Here is an 18440-nt window from a genome sequence, read left to right on the forward strand (position 1 = left end):
TCCGCGTTTTATTCAGCAGAGATGAACACCACGACTTGTGTTTAATGTCTGTTCTTGATTAAATGATCCTAAACAAAGGTTTCCCAGAGGAAAATAAAGCAGACATTCATGTAACAAGAGTTTGGAATGACAATATTTCCAAACACTTGGAGACAGAAGGCATAGCTGTCTACGGGAAAAGGAAAAAAAAAAAAAACAACCAACCCAACCGCACGCTTTTATTTCTCAGCTCCCCGTGCTCTTCACCCGGGTGGGAACCCACGCTCCGCTCCGGGAGCCCGCACCCGCTCCATCCCTGCCCGTCCCGCTCCGGGGCTCTCCCAGCGCACCCGGCAAACCATGTATTGCCTATGAAGGAGAAAAATACCTCCCCCCCTGCACTCCCCGGTAAGGCACTGTTTGTTGCTTGTTTACAGGGAGCCCCGAAAAAAAGCCACTCGGCTGGGGCGGTGGAAGCTGGGAGCGCTTCAGCCCAAGTCTGCGCAGCTGGAGGAGGTAAGAGCCGGGAAGTGGCCAGGCTGCCGGCCGCTGCTTTTGCGCCGATCGCAGCTGTAAGAAAGCCATTTGCCTAGTACCTGCATGCAGAACAAGCCTGCTGGAATGAGATTTTTGTTGTTGTTGTTGTCGTGATAAATATTTAACCTAGCTGGAATTTTTTTCTGGATTGCCTCTATTCATCTTCCGTGGGTAGTGAATGCGCGTGTCTGGGCAGACAAAGAAGTGTACGGGACCTGAGTGATCGCCATCCTTATAAAGGCATTGGGGACAGGAAGGATGCAAAGTCATTTGAAGAGCGAAAGAGGTTGAGAATTTCTTTGTCCATTCTTAGCTCCTTCCCAAATCAAAGGCGTAAGGCGAGGGAGAGCGGGTTGGAGCCATTTCGGTGTTGAATGGCTTATCGCGGCTTGTCTGTTTGCCTCCTCCTCGAGGAGTTCCGCAGCCGGTCCTGCAAACGTGGAGTTCATGTGGGGATGTCAGAAAACCTGATTTTTGTCTGAGTGCAGGCACCAGAATGGATAGCGAATAAGTTTCGGGTATTTGTCTGTCCTGGCCTGCTTTGCACCGGGCGGAGGTCGGTGTTCGGTGGTTCAGAGTTGCTGGAGTCCTTGATGCGCTTGGTTCTTTGGCAAGAGAAATGTAATGCTTTTCATAGTGACCATTTTCTTATGCCGGCCGCCGAGAGGGGAGGATTACATGGAATTAGCTCAAATTCCTGCTAGATTTACCTGCTTATTTTTGGACGCTGATGTACAATTAGTATATTTTACTACCTTTTAAAAGCGGCCATAAATTACAGGACTACAAGGGCTCTTTGTGTTGGCTTAATGGGCTGCTTAAATCTTAACTACAAAAAGGCGCTGCAAATGTCTATTCACGCTTGTGTTAGGAAATTAAAAGCGAAAATACGGTACGAAGGAACCTTCCTCCGGTGGCATGTATCCACAGCATTACGGGCAGAGATATTTGGGATTCCTTAACGGACCCAACACTCGCAGGCTCAGCTGACTCTGAGCAGAACTTCTCCCACAAGGGCACAGCTCTATTCTTTTTATCTGCTTGGACATGATCAAAGACCAACTTTATCTCTATCAGACGCACAGATGTAGGTAAACAGCTCTGCGTCCCAGCAGATTTCAAATCTTTCGAGGAAGCGAGGAAATAAATACTTATATCGTACGGTGATTCCCATTTCATCTCCACATGGGAGTGATAGCCTTACCTCTTAACAACTGGCATAAAAGTAAACTTGAAAACCAGTAAAAATTCTAAATCTAATTATATTGAAGGTAAATCTAAATAACATTAATGCTAAGAGTGGCTATTAATGCCAGAGCTGGCACAAAGAGTCTCTCTTAATGAAGGCACGTTATGAAATCAGATCTGTTTGTTGTTACTGAGCCTGGAATTTCAGCTCAGCTCGAAGCCATGTGTATAAAGCACAGAAAGATCAGTAGCAGACCTACTGATAAATTCCACATTTTTCTGCTAGAAACCGTGTTTCAGGTCTCCAAATCATCGAGGTAATAAAACACAATGTTGAATGTCCAGGAACAGGAACAAAGCAATATATGGGGTGGCGGGGGAAACCTAGCGTCTGCGACTCGCAAGATCATTCGAATTTGTATTTGAAAACTCGTAATCACGATACTAGAGCAAAGAAAGCTTTCTCCAAAATCGGCAGAAGGGAATAATTTTCAGCTGCGACCCAGGACAGCATAAAGTTAGGCAGACTCCCCCTTCCGCCCTCCCAAAGCACACCCTGTGGAAGGTATTCACAAGTCAAGAAGTTACTTTTCTTAAGAATTAATTAGTTTCCCCACAACATACACGAAGTTAATTGTTAAACAGTAGTTTTAGGATTAACTTGACCATTTAATACTAATAAAGATGTTCATAGAAACAGGGTTTTGAAGCCAATAGCCATAGCTAGCGTTAAGGCATTTAAGCTGACTTATGATTGTGATTTATTGCTTTTGTAGTTTCTATTTGCTCAGGACTGTAACTTCTAAAGCCATCTTTCTGCTTTTGACGCAAAGCAGTCGATAACTTTTTACAACAGCCCCAAGAAAGACTTGCTCTGCTTTTTTCAACATCTGCTCCATTCCCCATTAATTTCAGTTTCATTGTTGCAGAAGAACTTCTCTGTGTCTTTCTTTTATGGGATCTAAACGCACCGTATTTAAGAAAGGCGTGAATCCATCTCGAATAAATATCAGCCTCGCTTTACGTTGAGTACGAGGATAGTTACAGACTTGGGCATGTCGTGTGTGGCTAATGCTTTCTCAAAGGTATATAGTTTTAATTCCAGTTCTTAGTGAGGGATAATATACCCCGCTACTAGCTTAGTCACTTCTATATGAAAAATTGCAAATTCTTCCTCTGTTGTAATGTCACGCTGACTTTGCTGTAATGTCCACTACTATACACTGTTACTGATGGGTTTAAATTCCAGTGGTCCACTTTTACAATCCAAGCGAGAGTATATAAGGCTTGCCCATAACACTAAAAATCACCTTTAAAAAGAAAACTCCTTCCATTTTTTTCAATGAAGTGCAGGTGAGACGGTAAGAGGGGATATGCAGTTAGCTGAAAGTTTTCTTCGAGCTCATGGGGGATGGTGGAAAGATTTAGGCAAGAGTATATACATCACGATGCAAAACGCCGGAGTCACATAGCTGGACCAGGAACACGTTAAAAGGGTGAACTATCTGATTTTCTTTGACTCCTTCCAGAAAAGTTATGTGAGTTGAGGGTTTCTTTTGTTTGTTTAGCTTATTGTGTCAATAGCACAAGTTAAACAATCTTACAGGGAAGATGTGGTGTGTTCGCACACAGGCGAAGCTGCCTGGCTCGGGGGCCGCATACAACTTTGCTCCCTTTTTTTTTTCTTAATTGTTTTTTCCCCTTTAGGCAGAAAGCTCCCCCTCCCCATTTTTTTTTTTTCATCGTTAGAAACCTATAATTTTGTGCATCACTCAAACTAGCTGTATAGGAAATGCGTAAGCACAGGTTTAACAGCAAGGTCCCAAAAGGTTTTGCAAAATTCAGAGCCACGCCAGTGAAGGAAGGTGTATTCTTCATAGTGTGTTACAAGGACAAAAATCAACTAGCCTCTTAGAAGAGACTCTTTTTTGCCTTTGTCAGGTAATTACAGGTCTTTTTAGTTTCTACAGGAGCCCTGATGTAGCGTGTGGGAGTTGAGCAAGCCCTGTACAATGGCAGGGTAGAGGCGGTTGGGGGTGGGGGGGAGGCTGGTAATCATCCCATTTAGAAGGGGGCTGGAAATAATAGTATTAAGATTTGGGCTTTCTTCGGGGGTTGCAGAGGACATGCGACGTGGAGCAGAGTGGCGGGCCTGGGGAGCAAATGCCGGTTAATTAGGCTAAGTATCAAAGTGCAGCGTAATCCCATATTATGAGAAGAATTCCTCTTGCCTTCCAATGGGCTTTGTGTAAAGAAATATTGGCGTGGGAGGAAAAAGAATCAAACCAATCTCTCCCCCCCCAGTCATCTGCATCTCCTGGATTTTTTTTCCCCCTCCCTTAAAACTCTTCTTTAACATATTGGGTTAAGGCTTTAAAAAGCAAAGGCTCGCGCTAAGAATCCCTGTTCCTTCAATGATTCCCTATTTCAAATAAAAGGATTTAAGTTGACGTATGACCACGTGAGCACATAATACAGCGCATTATTGTGGCATTTGGAGTGGAGACCCGGTCTGGCTCCGTCTGCGATTACGCTTTTCCAGTTTCTGTTCAGAGCAAGCACTGCTTTCTATTATTTTTTTTTTTTTTCCTCCTGCCCCCATCACCGTCCCCGCAAGAGCTGGCCATTTCGCTGACAGCTTTCGTTCCTTATGGAAAGGTTATTGTCGAGCCGAGAGGACGAAATGCTTCGTTAGAAAGGATGGATTTTATTTTAAGGTATTTCCGTTGATTGTTCATTTATGTGGTGAGTTATTGCTGTTCGAGGCAAAGGTCAGTAGCAGAGGCTGGAGTGAGTGCGTGTGTGTGCGTGCGGGTGTGTGTGCACCCGGAGCCAGGCTGCTTCCCCCTTTGTTTCAATTTGCTGCGGTAAATATTCAACTCTTCCCTCGCAGCGAGCAGAGCAGGGAGAGTTTGCTTCTTTATTTATTTTTCTCCATAGAGATCCCACACTGCTGTTGATGGCCAGCTGCCTCAGCTCCAGCCCCTCGATTGCCATCTTATCATTATTTATGATCGGCTAGAGATGGGAAGCCTCTTTTATTGTCGTGTTTGGATTTTTTTCCCCTTAATTTTATTTTATTGTTTTATTTTATTTGAGTGTTTGTGTGTTTATTTATTTATGTATTTGGGGAAGTCGGAGAGAACGATGCGGGGGCGGGGGGGATGCTCCTCGGTCGGGGTCGTGCTCGAGTGTGCGGCGGCGGCTGTTGTTGTTTTATGGGTGTTTGTTCGGCCGCTGCCGCTCCGTAAATCGATGACTATGCGATCGTGCTGCCATTTTATTTATGATGCTTTAGCGGTACTTTGTTTACCGTGCGCGGAGGGCTGCATGGGCTCTCAGCTCTGTGGCAAAGCTTCCCCTTCCCAAATGAGCCAAGGGGCTCCTCTTTATTTCTCCGCGGTGAGAAGGAGCTGAACCAAGAGCCAGCCATGGCTTCTAACAATAAATCAGCCTTGGAAACGTGAGTTTTCCCCCCTCTCTCTCTGAATGGGGATCTGGAAAGCGAGAATAAAAAGGGGAGGAGTGGAAATTATCTTCTAGGAGAACATATGCTAGTCCTAAATTCTTATCCATACTGTCGTTTACATAAATATAGATATATCCGTACATACAAATATGTAAGTGTTTGCATATACTAATAAATATGTGTGCGTAGCTATATATAAAGAATGCACTTTAAATGACGAAAATGAAAGATTACTGGGTTATCCAAGGAGGGCAAAATGCTATATAAAACGACATTTCCCCGGTGTGTCCCGGCTTTGGGGAAAGGTCGGAGCGCTGGGGTTCGCTTTCTTCCAGTTCGCTCCGCGCCTCTCGCCTACTCCTGCTGTACCATTTTGTGCCCAGTTACCGGTTGCTTGTAATTACTCATCTTCTACGGGGTCAGAAAGAGAGGGAGCGAGGAAGAAAAGCGAAAGATGATAAGAACTCCGCTGAAAACAAAACAAAACAAAACAAAACAAAAGGTTATTTCCACTCGGAGTTATTCGCGGCCGTTCTGCAGAGACCTGCAGGGCAGAGAAGTTGGGGTTGCTTTCTCGCTTTCCTGCTCTTTAAGCCGCTCTCAGAGCAGAACTGACCCAAAGAAATGCTATTTCCCCTTCTCGCCATACTGAAGCACGTTGTCCTTTCTTAGGCCCGGCGTCTCTCCCTCTTCGGCGACGGGAGGAGAGCTGTTTCGCTCCCAGCTGTGTCTCTAAAAGCCAAGGTTGGCTTTGCCGTATTTTGAAATGGGCCAAAACGCGCCTCAAAAATAAAGTGCAAGCTTTAATTGCAGCTCCATTACTTGGCAGCGTTTCCTCTGATTTATGACCCAGTTCGGACGCATATTGACCCAGTTAAAACACTCATAAATAATACAGTCTTGCTGTAGAGCAAAAGAAAGCAAGAAGAGTTTTGGAGGAGAGGGAGATTTCGGTGAGTTGTGTAAATAACCTCAGTCTGCTGAGCAAATAGCAAAGAGTCCGTTGCCTTTCTTTAGTGTTAGAGAATATAAACAATAATTCAGATTAACCACGGCTTGCTTCCAGTCCTTCTCTAAGGCAGCTAATATCCCCTCCTAACTCTCTAACGACTTGGACAGGGATCACTTCCAGAATTGGTCCCCTTCTCCAGCAACTCCCCGCCTTGCTATTTCATCCCTAAGAGATCCCCCCAAATCAGCCTTGAATTATGGTTCTGCCTGCTGCCATTTCGGAGCATCCAAGGACAAAGCGCTTTACAGGCACGATTTTATTCGGAAACTAAGAGTAATTCCATGAAAGGGGGGGAGTCCCGCAGAGTGGGACCTTTCGGGAAGAAAAAGGCAGCTCATTTCTGACCCGGGAATCAGCCCCAAAAGCTGCCGGTCCCTCCCGGAGCTAAGCCCTATCGCTCTCCGCGGAATGGAGCAGAAAGAAAATATTCGGCCTCTGGGAGGGAAAGACAGATAAAAGCAGCGGGGATCTGTGCGTTGGGACACTTATCCCGACATCATAGGAGACATTAAAAAAAAATAATCATCTTCTCATGTTTAAAATTACCTCTTTGGGGAGAGAGGGGGCGTGAGGAAACGGGACTAATAGGCGAAATCTCGCAAAATACTCTTTGCAGGCAGTAAGACGAATGGAGGAAACACTTCAGTATTCCTATGAACCACTTCGGTTCTCACGATTAAAGTCCCTTGCAAACACCTTCAGTTTTAAAAAGACCCCCTTCCCCCGCCCCCTCCCCCGTCCTCGTCCCCGCTCTTAAATACAGATGTGTAGTAAGAATATCCCGCTGGAGATCGCTCCAAAGTTTAAACGCGCTCTTAGGAAAAGACGGCCCAGGCTTTCGGCAGGGCTCCCCAAACCGGCAGGCTCCCCGGCGTCCGCAGGTTTCTGCAGTCCCCAGCTCTCTCTCCTTTGCCAAATCCTCCTCTCCAGTCCGGGGGGCTTCGTCGGGGCGCAGCGCTGCCTCTCGCTATTTGGTCGGGCAAGAGGGCGAATGGCAGATCAGCAGTTTCAGAAGAAAGTGTGGGGTTGATTATTGACTAAAAAGACTTTTTTTCTTCCGATGCAACATTCAAGGGATTGTTTGAAGCAAAACGCATACGCGGGATTTTTGCCTTTCCTCTCCTCCTACGCCGCCCGCTTCCCCTTTCATGTGGTGCCTTCTCACTTATGCCATAAGGAGCAAGTGTTTTCTGTTTTAGTGCTCTGTTTACAGCTTTGGTGCATGAAGTCATAAATCTTGCATAGCCATAAATGACAAAAACCATTGGTATGCGTAAGAGGCCACCCCAGCCTTATAGTGCTTTTTATTTCTCGCTTCCCCCTCGCTTTGTTTGTGCTTTAAGATGACGCCGGGCTCCCTCGTGCTTTAAACGGACTAGTTATATTTTTAATGCCTTAATTAACGAAGTAACGTCAAATTTACACCTAGGCATTATTCGGAGCCTCCGCTTAATGCACGGAGCCCATAGTCCAGCTACTGTCTGCCAGAGGGGCAGGGGCTGCAACTTTACTTAAGTTCTCGTTTGCACGGTCGCTGCCGTGTTTCTGTTGCAGGGAAAGGGGGGGACACCCCCACCCCCAAAACCCGGGGTTCTGGAGAAAGAGGCGAGCGCCTTCCCCAGCGCTGCCGAGGAGCGGGAGGCGAAGGCGAGCTGGGCGGCGCCGGGCCCGCGTCCACGCGGGGCTGCCGCCCACGCATCCCCACGGGGGGCTGCGGGCACCCCGACCCGCCTGTGCAGCACATGTACGTGTGTGTGTGAGCGCCTCTGTGCCCGTCCCGGGTGCTGGGGATATTTAGGGGGTGGGGGGGGGTGTCTTTGTGTACATCTGTGTGTGTGTGCGCTCACGCATGCATGAGTTAATAATTAGTAACTCTAATGATTTCCAGCGTGGCTCTGAAAGCATTGCCCAGAGCGGGGATCCTGGAGGGCTTCGGTTGGCTCTCCGGACCCAGCCCCGGCTCTCCGGGCTTTGCTCCCTCCCCGGGACTCAGCCGGGGCTTTGCGGGGCTCCCGGCGGCGGGGAGCGGCAGAGGGGCTATTCCGCAGCCGCCCCCCAAGCCCACCGGTAAGAGGGACAAACCCAAGCCCCCCCCCCAGCAGCACCCCCGGAGGCTGGTGAGAGCGACCCTTTGTGAGCGCCGTTTGTCTTCATTAGCATAATTTTCCTGGACTTTGGTGACGCCCGGGTGCGGGGGGGGGCCGCACTCCTTCACTGCCGCGCTCCTCCGCTCCCTCCCCAGCCCCCACCCTGCCCCAGGCTTCCCCAGGCGGCCGCCTTTCTTTCTTTCTGTCTTCCTTCCCCCCTTTTTTTTTCCCCTTTTTCCTTCTTTCTCCCCCCCCCCCTCCACTCCCCCCCAGCCCCCTTTCTCCTTTCCTTTCTCTCCTTCCCTTCCCAGAGCAGCCTTGGGAAACATCCCCGTCCTCCGTGCCCCGCGCAGGGGGAGCCCGGCACGCCGGGGACCGGCTCGGGGCAGGGTGGGCAGCCTGAAGCGGGAGGGGAGCGGGGGAGGCGGGTGTCCGGAGCAACCGTCCCCATCCCGTGCGGGGCAGGGCTCGCCCCTCCCGGTCGGGGGGTGCCGGGTGCGGAGGAGCTGATTCGGTGCCCACCCCGCGGCCGCAGGGACCGGGCCAGAGCAGACAGCCCTTGCTCCCTGGGTTGTGTCGCCTCCAAAAAAAAAAAAAAAAAAAAAAGAGAGAGAGAGAGCGAGCGAGCATGCTGGCTTCCGCCTCAGTCGTCAGAAGTTAAGGTAAGCAGGCCACAAATACGCTGCTATCAGTTGTGAATGGCGGAGTTTATGTCCCAGTGATTTATGACCGTAGACTTAAATGTCGGTTCAAGAAGAGTTCACAAGCTGGGGCTTCCTTCCAGGCAGTGACTGATACCCTTACACTTCGTGTTCAGGCAGCTCTCTCTCCTTTCTCCCCCCCCCCAACTTTGTCTTTATCTTTCAGGAAATCTTTCAGGGGGGCTGCCTGGTCTTTCGTCCTAGAGTCAGAGTTTGGGGCTCGGCTGGGAGTTACAGGGCAAAGATCTGGTCTGCTTGGGAAGATGGGAGGCGGAGGGAAGGAGCGGGTAGGGGAGAGCTGAAGTGGGGAGTGGGGGAAACGGGGGGGACTTGCCTCCCCCAAGCAGCTTTCATCTGCTGTCTCCAGGCTGTCTGGGTGGGGGGAGAGAAGTTGGTAAAGGGCAGAGAGGTGTATTGCACAAATTGAGATGGAGCCGATTAAATGGGCGCTGGAAAAATTGGGGCCTCATCTGTGAGAGACCTGGCCTTTTGTCTCCGAGGGGGAGAGGAGAGCTCTTCCCATCCCAGGACCGGCTGGGGTGGCAAACTTTCTCCCCCCCGCCCCTCCCGTTAGGGCGCTGTTATTATCGTGATCGTTGTCGCTCTTAATCCCGCTATTCCCGCTTTCGCCAGGAATGGCCGGACGCTCCTCAGGTTACCCCCGCTTCCCTGTAACTTCGTGGGAAGTGATTAACTTGGCAAAGCCAAAGGCAGGAGCTGATTTTTTTTTTTTTCCCTCCCTTGCTGGCAGGCGGCCGAAGCTTCAATAATATTTTGCCTTCCGAGTAAAGTTGCCTATTGTCTGCGGGCAGGCGGCTGCGGGAGCAGTGCGCTCCGCATCCCCGCTCAGCGCTGCCCGTCCTGCCTGCGCCAGCAAACTTCCAAGCGGCCAGGGGAAGGCGAAATATTTGATGTCGCGATCATGAAAGGCGGTGCCTTTGTAAAATCACCGCTGGCTCATTATTTCCTCTTTCTCCTCTGGCAGTGGTGTCTGTATTCTCTCTTTCAAAGGAATTGAGAAAAATCACACCAGGCCTCGATAGCATCAGGAAGGAGAGGCAAGGAGCTGGAAATTGTGTGCGCGCCTCAGATCTCCATCGGCTTATTAGCTTAATAACATCCAAAGAGCTTGATTAGTGCAATAACAGGGTAGCCGCCCTGCTGTAGGTGTGTTACCTTCATTTTGTTACGATCTAACAAAGGCAATACTGTGTTCTAAGAACTTGTATAACTTGAAAAGCGTAGAATGAGCTCGTTTGGTGCATGTGTTGTGTAAGGCTTTTCGCCCTTAAGCATTTGTCCTCGTTAGATGTTTGGGGGGAAAATATCCAGCTGCTTAAGTACAGGGAAAGTGGCAAAAGGAACCAGAGCTCTTCTGATCCGAAAAGAAGTGGTTGGTTGTCAGCAAGGGGGTAGGGGGACGGTGAGGAACGCACTTTAATTTCTGAGAACAATGTGAGTACGTGTGGAAAGAGCCCCTAGATTGGAGATTACGCAGAGATCTCCTCTCTCATTAATGCGGGGGATTCTTTAACTGGTTATTTTCAGGCAGGTGACCAGTAGACTTTAATCGGGGGGGGGGGGGGGGGGGGGGGAGAAAATCCCAGAAAGAAAGAAGGACGGGGGACAAAAAGAAAGGGGGGAGAAAGGGATTCGCCCGGGCAGGAGAAGCATTCTCTGGGTTTGTGTCCACCCTCTCCCCAGCCAAGTGACCCTCATACATCAAATTACATAGCAGTTTCCAAGACAGAACCTATTATCGCTAAGTTGGAAGGAAAGTTCAAGCCGTGGTCATGGAGATGAACGCTGGTTTTTCAGGTTCCTGGTGTGTTTTTTTCCCCCAATCCATCATGTTTTAACAGGTAGGATCTGGCTGATTCCACGAAAAGTTAGTGCCTTGAAAATAACTGCTGAAAAAACCGAACCGGCAACCGCCAAAGCGCCCAACTTGCCCCTGCTGGCCTCGCTGAAGGGGCTTCGCGGGGCGCCGGGTGCAGCTGAGGCTCCAGAGCCGCTCGCGGGTGGGAGGCGGGCGCGGGGGCTGCGTGGGGCGGCCCCAGCCGCCCTCCGGGGGCCGAACGGGAGCCGCTGCGGGCGGCGGCCGGGGCTCGCCCGGGCAGAAACCGCTGCTGCCGGGGTGCGTGACCTGGGCGGCTCGGGGTGGTGTGCGAGCACGGAGGGGAGAAGGCGCTGGCTTTGTTTATTTTCCTATCGAGCATTTCATAGACAAGCCAAAATCCGTCACTCGGGATCGGGGTGTGTAAATATCCCTGGCTAGGAAACCTTTCCACCCCGCTCCTGCCCCCTGCCACACGTAGACAGGAACAATCTCATGTATTTCTTTGAAGTTGTATGGAGAGCCGTAACCTGGAGAGAAAGGCTAAAAATAAAACGACGCCGGTTACAGGAGAGGTTTTGATCCTAGAGCTGGAATGAAGGAACAGCCCAGCCCCTTCACATTACCGATTCCTCGATCACCCTTATCTCAGAGACTGGTATCAAAACAGCCTCTCGGTGATAAATGATCAACCCCCTTGCCGTATGGTGCCCTGCTCTGTTTCTTAGGAAGAAGGAAAGAAAAAACCCTAGAAAGCCCCTATCCCGGTGCAGCAAAGCGCGTATTTGTAGCTGCCAGTAAATCCAGGCAGCTTTTATATCGAAATGCTCTGTGCCTGAGGCCAAGTCATGCTGCTAAATATTGCTGACCACTTTTTCTTTTATGGCTTTCATGTCACTTAGCTATTGAAAGTAAGATGGATATGTACCATTTCTTCACCCTGCTCTGCTCTCCCCATACCCCAGGTCTGCCCGGAGAGGCCATTGGAGGAAGAGCGCCACGTGACAGAGGGGTGCCAATGTTATTCTCCGAGGGTGTCAAGACCCTGTCAGTTTGCGAAATAAATATTGGGAAACAACGAAATGCAAAAAGCGACCTACTACGACAGCTCTGCAATCTATGGTGCCTACCCCTACCAAGGAGCAAATGGTTTCACTTATAATGCGAGTCAGCAGCAATATCCTCCATCTTCATCACTTGTGGAAACTGAGTACCACCGCCCCGCGTGCTCCCTCCAGTCCCCTGGCAGCTCCGTGTCCCACCACAAGGCCAATGACATCAGTGAGAGTTGCATGAGGACCCTCCCCAGCCAGCCTCTCCAGCCCCCCGGCCTCACTGACCCGCAGGCCCCACCGCAGCCGCCTCCGGCTCAGCAGGCACAACCTCCACCTCCATCCTCTGCCTCACCATCTCAAAATGCCAGCAGCAACCCTGCCCCGGCCAACCCCACCAAGAGCCCAGCTCTTAACTCGCCCACCATGTCCAAACAGATATTCCCGTGGATGAAAGAGTCTCGGCAAAACACAAAGCAGAAAAACAGCAGTTCCAGTTCAGGTATGAAACACGCTCCCCCCTCTCCCTGGGTACCCCTGGGCTGGCCACGCGTCTGGTGGGGAGGAGGGCAGCCCTGCCGACCTTCACTTCGGGGAGGGGGCTTTTTTCCTCTCTGTGTTGACCCCCTCGAGCTTTTGGAAAGTGGTTGCCACCACTTGCAAGGGGAGCTCAGTGAACAAACCACCCCCTGCAAAACTTGCCCAGCCTTGCAGGATGGGTCCGAAGTGGTTTTGTTTCCTAGTGGCTAAACCACTTGTGCCCTGTTACATCTATCACATTTCCTAGGTAATCCCCTCTCCAGTAAATCATGTCAGTGTGGAGCAGCCCAGGCCTTAAGCCAGAGGCCTGTCCCGAGTACTTTGTTAGCACGGTGCTGTTAGATTAATAAGACAGTGACCTATCTCTGCTGAAGTGTAACAGGAATAAAATAGCTCATAATCACGTGCAGGCAGGATCAATGCCCTGCATGCAGTCAGAACCTCTTCCTATTTTAACAAGCTGATTGGCAAAGTTACAAGCCTGGTAAACAAAAATCATTCTGGAGTGCCATAAACTTCAGCCCATAAAATATTATTTGAGGGATGGAAGTGTGTATTAAAGCTTTTATTACTCGAGGAAACTCAAATTGATAACACCAGTGCTAGCTTCAATACCCAGGAGTTGGGCTTATATTAACCTCTTCCTCTTTTTCTCTTAAATGTGCCTTGGAAATAGAGTCCAAAACTTTAGCAAATGTCTTCACCAGTCTGCTTTTTAAAGCCCTGGTAACAATGCTGTTTACAGCCTTCCACATCATGTATTTATTTTATTAAAAAGCAGTAACATTTAAATATGTCTGTATGCCGATACGCAAGTCTAGCCACCGTATGTCCTTCTTATGTATATTATACTTCCCAATCGCTAGCATATGTTTATGCTATATGTTAGATATGATAGAAACACTATACTGTCAATTCTGTGCTTATATGTTATAATGTTATACTGTAGATACCTAACTTTCAGGCATCTCTAGCTGATGTGTATATATCAGGGTTTTCAGAAGAGGGCTGCAGGTCTTTACAGCAATGGAGAACAGCTAGTTCTCGAAGACCCTGATCCCACTATGTTAGCAGAGCCATAGGGTCACCTTCAGAGTTTCTAAACCCCACTGTGTTTCCTTGAACCTTTCTCACTCCTTTATGCAAAGTTCAAGATATGTTGTATGCTGTCATTCCCAAAGGAAGCAAGTAGAGTCATATAGTGACACTAAAGAGGTGAAGGAAGTCTGTTGAGGCTTGTAGCTTGGCATGACCGAGCTCATGCCATGGGGGACTGCTCGTTGCACACGTGGGTGTCCATCTCGTGTCTGAGAGCTGGACTCTCCAGGTGCTGGTGGTGTTCGTCGTTGCCTCTGGTTGCAGTGTCCGGGTTTGCCATGCTGATTGTGTTCTTTGTGTGATTTACATAGGTGAGAGTTGTGCTGGTGATAAAAGCCCTCCGGGGCAAGCCTCCTCTAAGCGAGCTCGTACAGCTTACACAAGTGCCCAGCTGGTAGAACTGGAAAAGGAGTTCCACTTCAATAGGTACCTTTGCAGGCCACGAAGGGTAGAGATGGCTAATTTGCTCAATCTCACAGAAAGACAGATCAAAATCTGGTTTCAGAACCGCAGAATGAAATACAAAAAGGATCAAAAGGGCAAGGGCATGATGACCTCTTCAGGAGGACAGTCCCCAAGCAGAAGCCCTGTCCCTCCAGCTGCTGGGGGATATCTAAACTCTATGCATTCTTTAGTAAACAGTGTCCCCTACGAGCCCCAGTCGCCTCCGCCATTTAACAAGCCTCATCAAAACACCTATGGCATCCCTGCATCGTATACCGCTCCTCTTAATAATTGCCCACCTCCTCAAAAGAGATACACGGGGACGGCAGCTGTGACACCTGAATACGATACTCATCCTCTTCAAGGCAACGGTTATGGGAATCCACATATACAGGGAAGCCCCGTCTATGTAGGGGGCAACTACGTGGAGACCATGACCAATTCTGGGCCTTCCATCTTTGGTCTAACTCATCTCCCTCATCCTCCCTCTGCCAACATGGACTACAGCGGGGCTGGGCCAATGGCCAACAATCACCACCATGGACCTTGCGATCCACACCCAACATACACAGACCTTACCGCTCACCATCCTTCTCAGGGAAGAATTCAGGAAGCGCCCAAACTCACCCATCTGTAAGAGACAGGAGTCACTAAGTGGAACACCAAGCCCCCAACTTTTGGAGAGTACTCACCCCTTCCCTTCTCTCTCTCCTCCCCCCACCATGTGCCCTTCCCTCCTTGTTTCTTTTGTTCGTTTTGGTTTGTTTTGTTTCCTTTGGTAAAAGCGTTTTCTAGTTTATGTGACGTAGCAATATTTGTTGCTTGAATTGCTCTATAGTTTCACTAGTGGATATTTATCTTCTTGAACTGTAGCCTTGTGTCTCACTTTGGGAGTATGCAGAGGCTTTATACTTTACCTTCTACACTTTTATCAAAACAGGGTATATGAACAAATTTTCTACAAAAGGAATTCTTAAATGTGAATTTGTTCGTACATGATTGATCCCACGGGGAAGCAATTTTTTTTATTGCACTTCTTTTAAATAGCGAGAAAGACATCAAAAGCGCTTGGACAGGGACTCCCTGGACAGTTATTAATACGTGTAAGTCTTTCAATGTGTGTATGCTGGTGAACATTCAGATTTATTTATATTTTTTTTTGCAAACATTGAATAATCTAAGTGTTTAAAATTTTATTTATCCCCATTTGTTCATATTTATATATATATAAAAAATCTGTACCCTGAATATTCAGGAAGTATTTACCTGGCCATGTGTTAGATGGCATATTGGCACGCGTAGGAAATATCATTTGAAAGGAAACTATAACTCCTTTTATTAAAAATGGTGGTAACGATGATGATGACGATGCAATAAAATCTGGGAAAAAAGATCACGGTTTGAATACTTTATGCTTGTAACATCCAGCTAGGCGGAAAGCGTGTGAAGCTGAAAAGGCTAGATTTGTTTTGAAAGTTATACATTCCTTGCTGCTCACGTTCTGGAAAAAAAAAAATAAAGTTTTTATTCTGAATAATAAAGAGTTAAGAACATGTTCTTCGCAGCGCAAGGGAAGGGAGAGCCCTTCATGACGTGGGGAGTTGTGAAACTCGTCTGTAAACTCACACGAGGATCCGCTCGCCCACCCGAGGGCCCCGCGACGCCTTTTCAGCATTTCATAGGCAGGGAGAGGGATTTTTTTTGTTTGTTTGTTTTGTTTTGTTTGCCAGTGGGTTTTTACGGCCCTCGGCGGCGGCCGCCTCCCCCTCCGCCCGCTGCGCGGTGCCTGCCCGGCGCGGAGGGCAGGCGGACGCGGATCGCCCCCTCCCCGCGCCCCGGGGGTCCGGTGGGGGACCGGCTGCGGAGCAGCGCGGGGAGCGTCCCCTGCCTCCCGGGTGTGTGCGTGTGTGTGCGCGTGTGTGTGTGCGCGCGTGTGTGTGTACGAGCGTGTGTGTGAAGCACATGGGAGCAGAGCTCAGGATAAAGCCCCGCGTGGGTGCGGGCGCGGGCGCGGAGGGGCGGCCTCGTCCCCCGGGCTCGCCCGCTGGAGAAGGAGGGGAGCCGGGCGGCGGCGGGCGGCGGAGCCCCGCCGGCACTTGGGAGCAAGGGCGGTAAAGCAGGCCCCCGGCCAAACCCCAAACGCGGCTGAGGGGTGGATGTCGAGCAGTGCTGCCTCCGGACGCGGCTCCTTCCACCCGCCACCCCCGCCGCCGTTTCTTCCCTTTTCCTTAAAGAAGTGGATTTTATCTTTTTTCTTTTATCTTTTTTTCCTTTTTCTTTTTTTTTTAATTATTATTTTTTATTTTATTTGGGGGTTGTTTCATTTTTCCTGAGCCGCCTTCCCTCCCCACCGCAGCCTCAAGCTGTGGGGGAGGGGAGCCTTGTGTTCCCTCTCTTCCCGCGGGGGTGTGGATGTGTGTGCGTGTGTGTGCGTGTGTTGGGGGGGCCGGGGGGGGGGGGCACACGGTACTGCAGAAGGGCGACTGTCCCGGCCCCAAACGGGATCCACGGGGGTCCCCGGTCCAAATCGGCTCGAGGTGGAAGGCAGAAACCGGCAAGCGTGTGCTTAAATCCGATTTTTCTTCCTTTCAGGCGAAATGTCCGTAATTTTTAGATTGAAACTTGAAAGATAAATCAAAATGGACCTTAATAGACTAGGTAAAATATACCCCTGCACGTTTATAAAGACATATTCCTATGCTGTGTAGATAATAACGCACGCTGTTCACCATCTGTATCTTTTAGAGCACAGAAAAAAATGTCGCCATTTTGATCTCATGCTGAAATATTATTAATCTTTGGGCTTTATCTTGTTCCCAGAACCATCCTTGCCTGATGCTGAAACATTGTCATGCATCCATGAATCTATATAGAGCTTTTCTGCATAAATAGATAAAGCATGCTCAGTCAAAGAAAGGGGTGGCAAATATATTTATACCGTGCTGTTTACTGTATATATAGATATGTAACCGTGGAAGGAAATGTTATGTAGTCTGATATTTTTCATCGAAACCTGATTATTACCCAATACAGACCAACGACTGATTATTATTTTGTAGGCGAAGGAAGCATTTTTGCAACATTGCAAGGCATTGCTCGTTTCAAATGAGCACCCGTATAAAATTCAAGCCCCCCCCCCCCCCCCCCCCCCCCGGATCAGTTAGGTTAGATACAACAAAACGTAACGGTACAGTCGGTGATTCTTACTGTGTGGCTCCTTTAGCGCCACGAATTACATTTAGGAAAATGTTCAAAGAGAAGGAATTTGGCGTTTCACCCCCCTCCCACTCCGATGAAAGAAAAATACAGGCGATTTTGCCCCTTTCTTTCCAGAAACCGTACTCAACCCCTTCTTCGGAGCCTGTAGGTTGCAAATAAGAATTTGTATTTTTGCATTTAAGATTCGCCCGATTAAAAGATCCCTCTGGAGGCAGAAGTAATTGATTTGCCCAAGAATTTCTCGTCCTCTCTCCAAAGGTTTTGTTCCAGGTGGTTTTTGTATTAGACTGACCACAAGAAACAAATGTGCAGAATAGAGACACCCACACAGGTTTTACTCACAAAGCCTGGTTAAAGTCCAAACCTCTCTCTTTATTATTTGTCATCCTGCTGTTAATCCCAATATTTTCCAGAGGGAAAAAAAAAAAAATTAAAGAAAAGAAAAAGAAAAGCCCGACCCCAAGGTAGGCACTGAGAAGCAAAATAAAAACGGACTTTTCCCACAAGCAGCCTAGTCCTCTGCCAGCATATTTTAAAAGCAGCTTTTTTCCTTGTTTACTTGCGTTTCTTGCTCTGCCTCTTTTCTCGGCCACATTTGATCTTGGAAAGAGCAAGAAGCTTTAAATGTGTTCTTAAGGGCCAGTAGCTGTCAAACCTTTTGGCGGCCAAGATTGATCACGCACAGACACCACCAGAGCTTTGTTTGGACTAAAAGCAAGAAAATTAAACCCCTTGCATTTTCCAACAGCATCGATATTTGTAAAGCATCCCTTTTGAGGGATTAAATGACAAGTCTCGTTCTATATTTTATTTAAACAAGCAACCACCAAAAAGCCCATTTAAAGCCTCCCGGCCCCTCCCCTCCCCCTCTCTCCAATGCCTTCGCAGATATGCTACATCTTGTGGGTGCATTAACTTAAAACCGATTTTTTTAAATGCACTTCATGCAGTCTGGACGCAGACTGATCCGCTGAGTGCTTGGGGTCTTGTTTTCTTTCTTTTTTTTTTCCTCCCCTCCTTCTTTTTCTTCTTCTTCTTCTTCTTCTTTTTTTTTTTTTTTTTTTAAATTACGAAGACGCTTGCCGATCCCTTTTTGGCAACTCCGAAAATAAAGCGAGACGGCACGGCATCGCGCTGGCGATGGTCCCTGGCTCCTCGAGGACGCGGAGAGCGGCTCGGAAGCGCCTTGCCCCTCGGCCCCCCGGCGCACCCCACCCCGCCGGGCACCCCGGGCTCCGCGGGAAGGCAAGCCCCGTCCGGGCTGCCCAGGGCGTCTG

At 48.9% G+C, this 18440-nt stretch overlaps 1 protein-coding gene across 3 annotated transcripts; it reads left to right on the top strand.

Moving 5' to 3' along the window:
- Positions 1-350: 350 nt before the first annotated feature.
- HOXA3 (homeobox A3) lies at positions 351-15443 on the top strand. 3 transcript variants are annotated; one of them, XM_050892285.1, is made up of 3 exons: positions 351-387; positions 11776-12364; positions 13812-15443. In XM_050892285.1, the coding sequence occupies exons 2-3, from the start codon at positions 11893-11895 to the stop codon at positions 14579-14581; spliced, it is 1242 nt and encodes a 413-aa protein (XP_050748242.1). In that variant the 5' UTR covers positions 351-387; positions 11776-11892; the 3' UTR covers positions 14582-15443. The 3 variants fall into 3 exon arrangements, with proteins under 3 accessions (XP_050748242.1, XP_050748243.1, XP_050748244.1); XM_050892286.1 differs by lacking the exon at positions 351-387 and adding an exon at positions 453-495; XM_050892287.1 differs by lacking the exon at positions 351-387 and adding an exon at positions 3168-3200.
- The last annotated feature ends 2997 nt before the right edge of the window (positions 15444-18440 follow it).

Source organism: Gymnogyps californianus, chromosome 2 (genome assembly GCF_018139145.2).
Source record: "Gymnogyps californianus isolate 813 chromosome 2, ASM1813914v2, whole genome shotgun sequence".
Classification (NCBI taxonomy): Eukaryota; Metazoa; Chordata; class Aves; order Accipitriformes; family Cathartidae; genus Gymnogyps; species Gymnogyps californianus.

Bases quoted from the DNA above. Each gene is read 5' to 3' on its own strand.
- HOXA3 (XM_050892285.1), top strand. From the start codon at position 11,893: ATGCAAAAAGCGACCTACTACGACAGCTCTGCAATCTATGGTGCCTAC. The intron at 12,365-13,811 runs GTATGAAACACG...TGATTTACATAG, and splicing joins AAACAGCAGTTCCAGTTCAG to GTGAGAGTTGTGCTGGTGAT.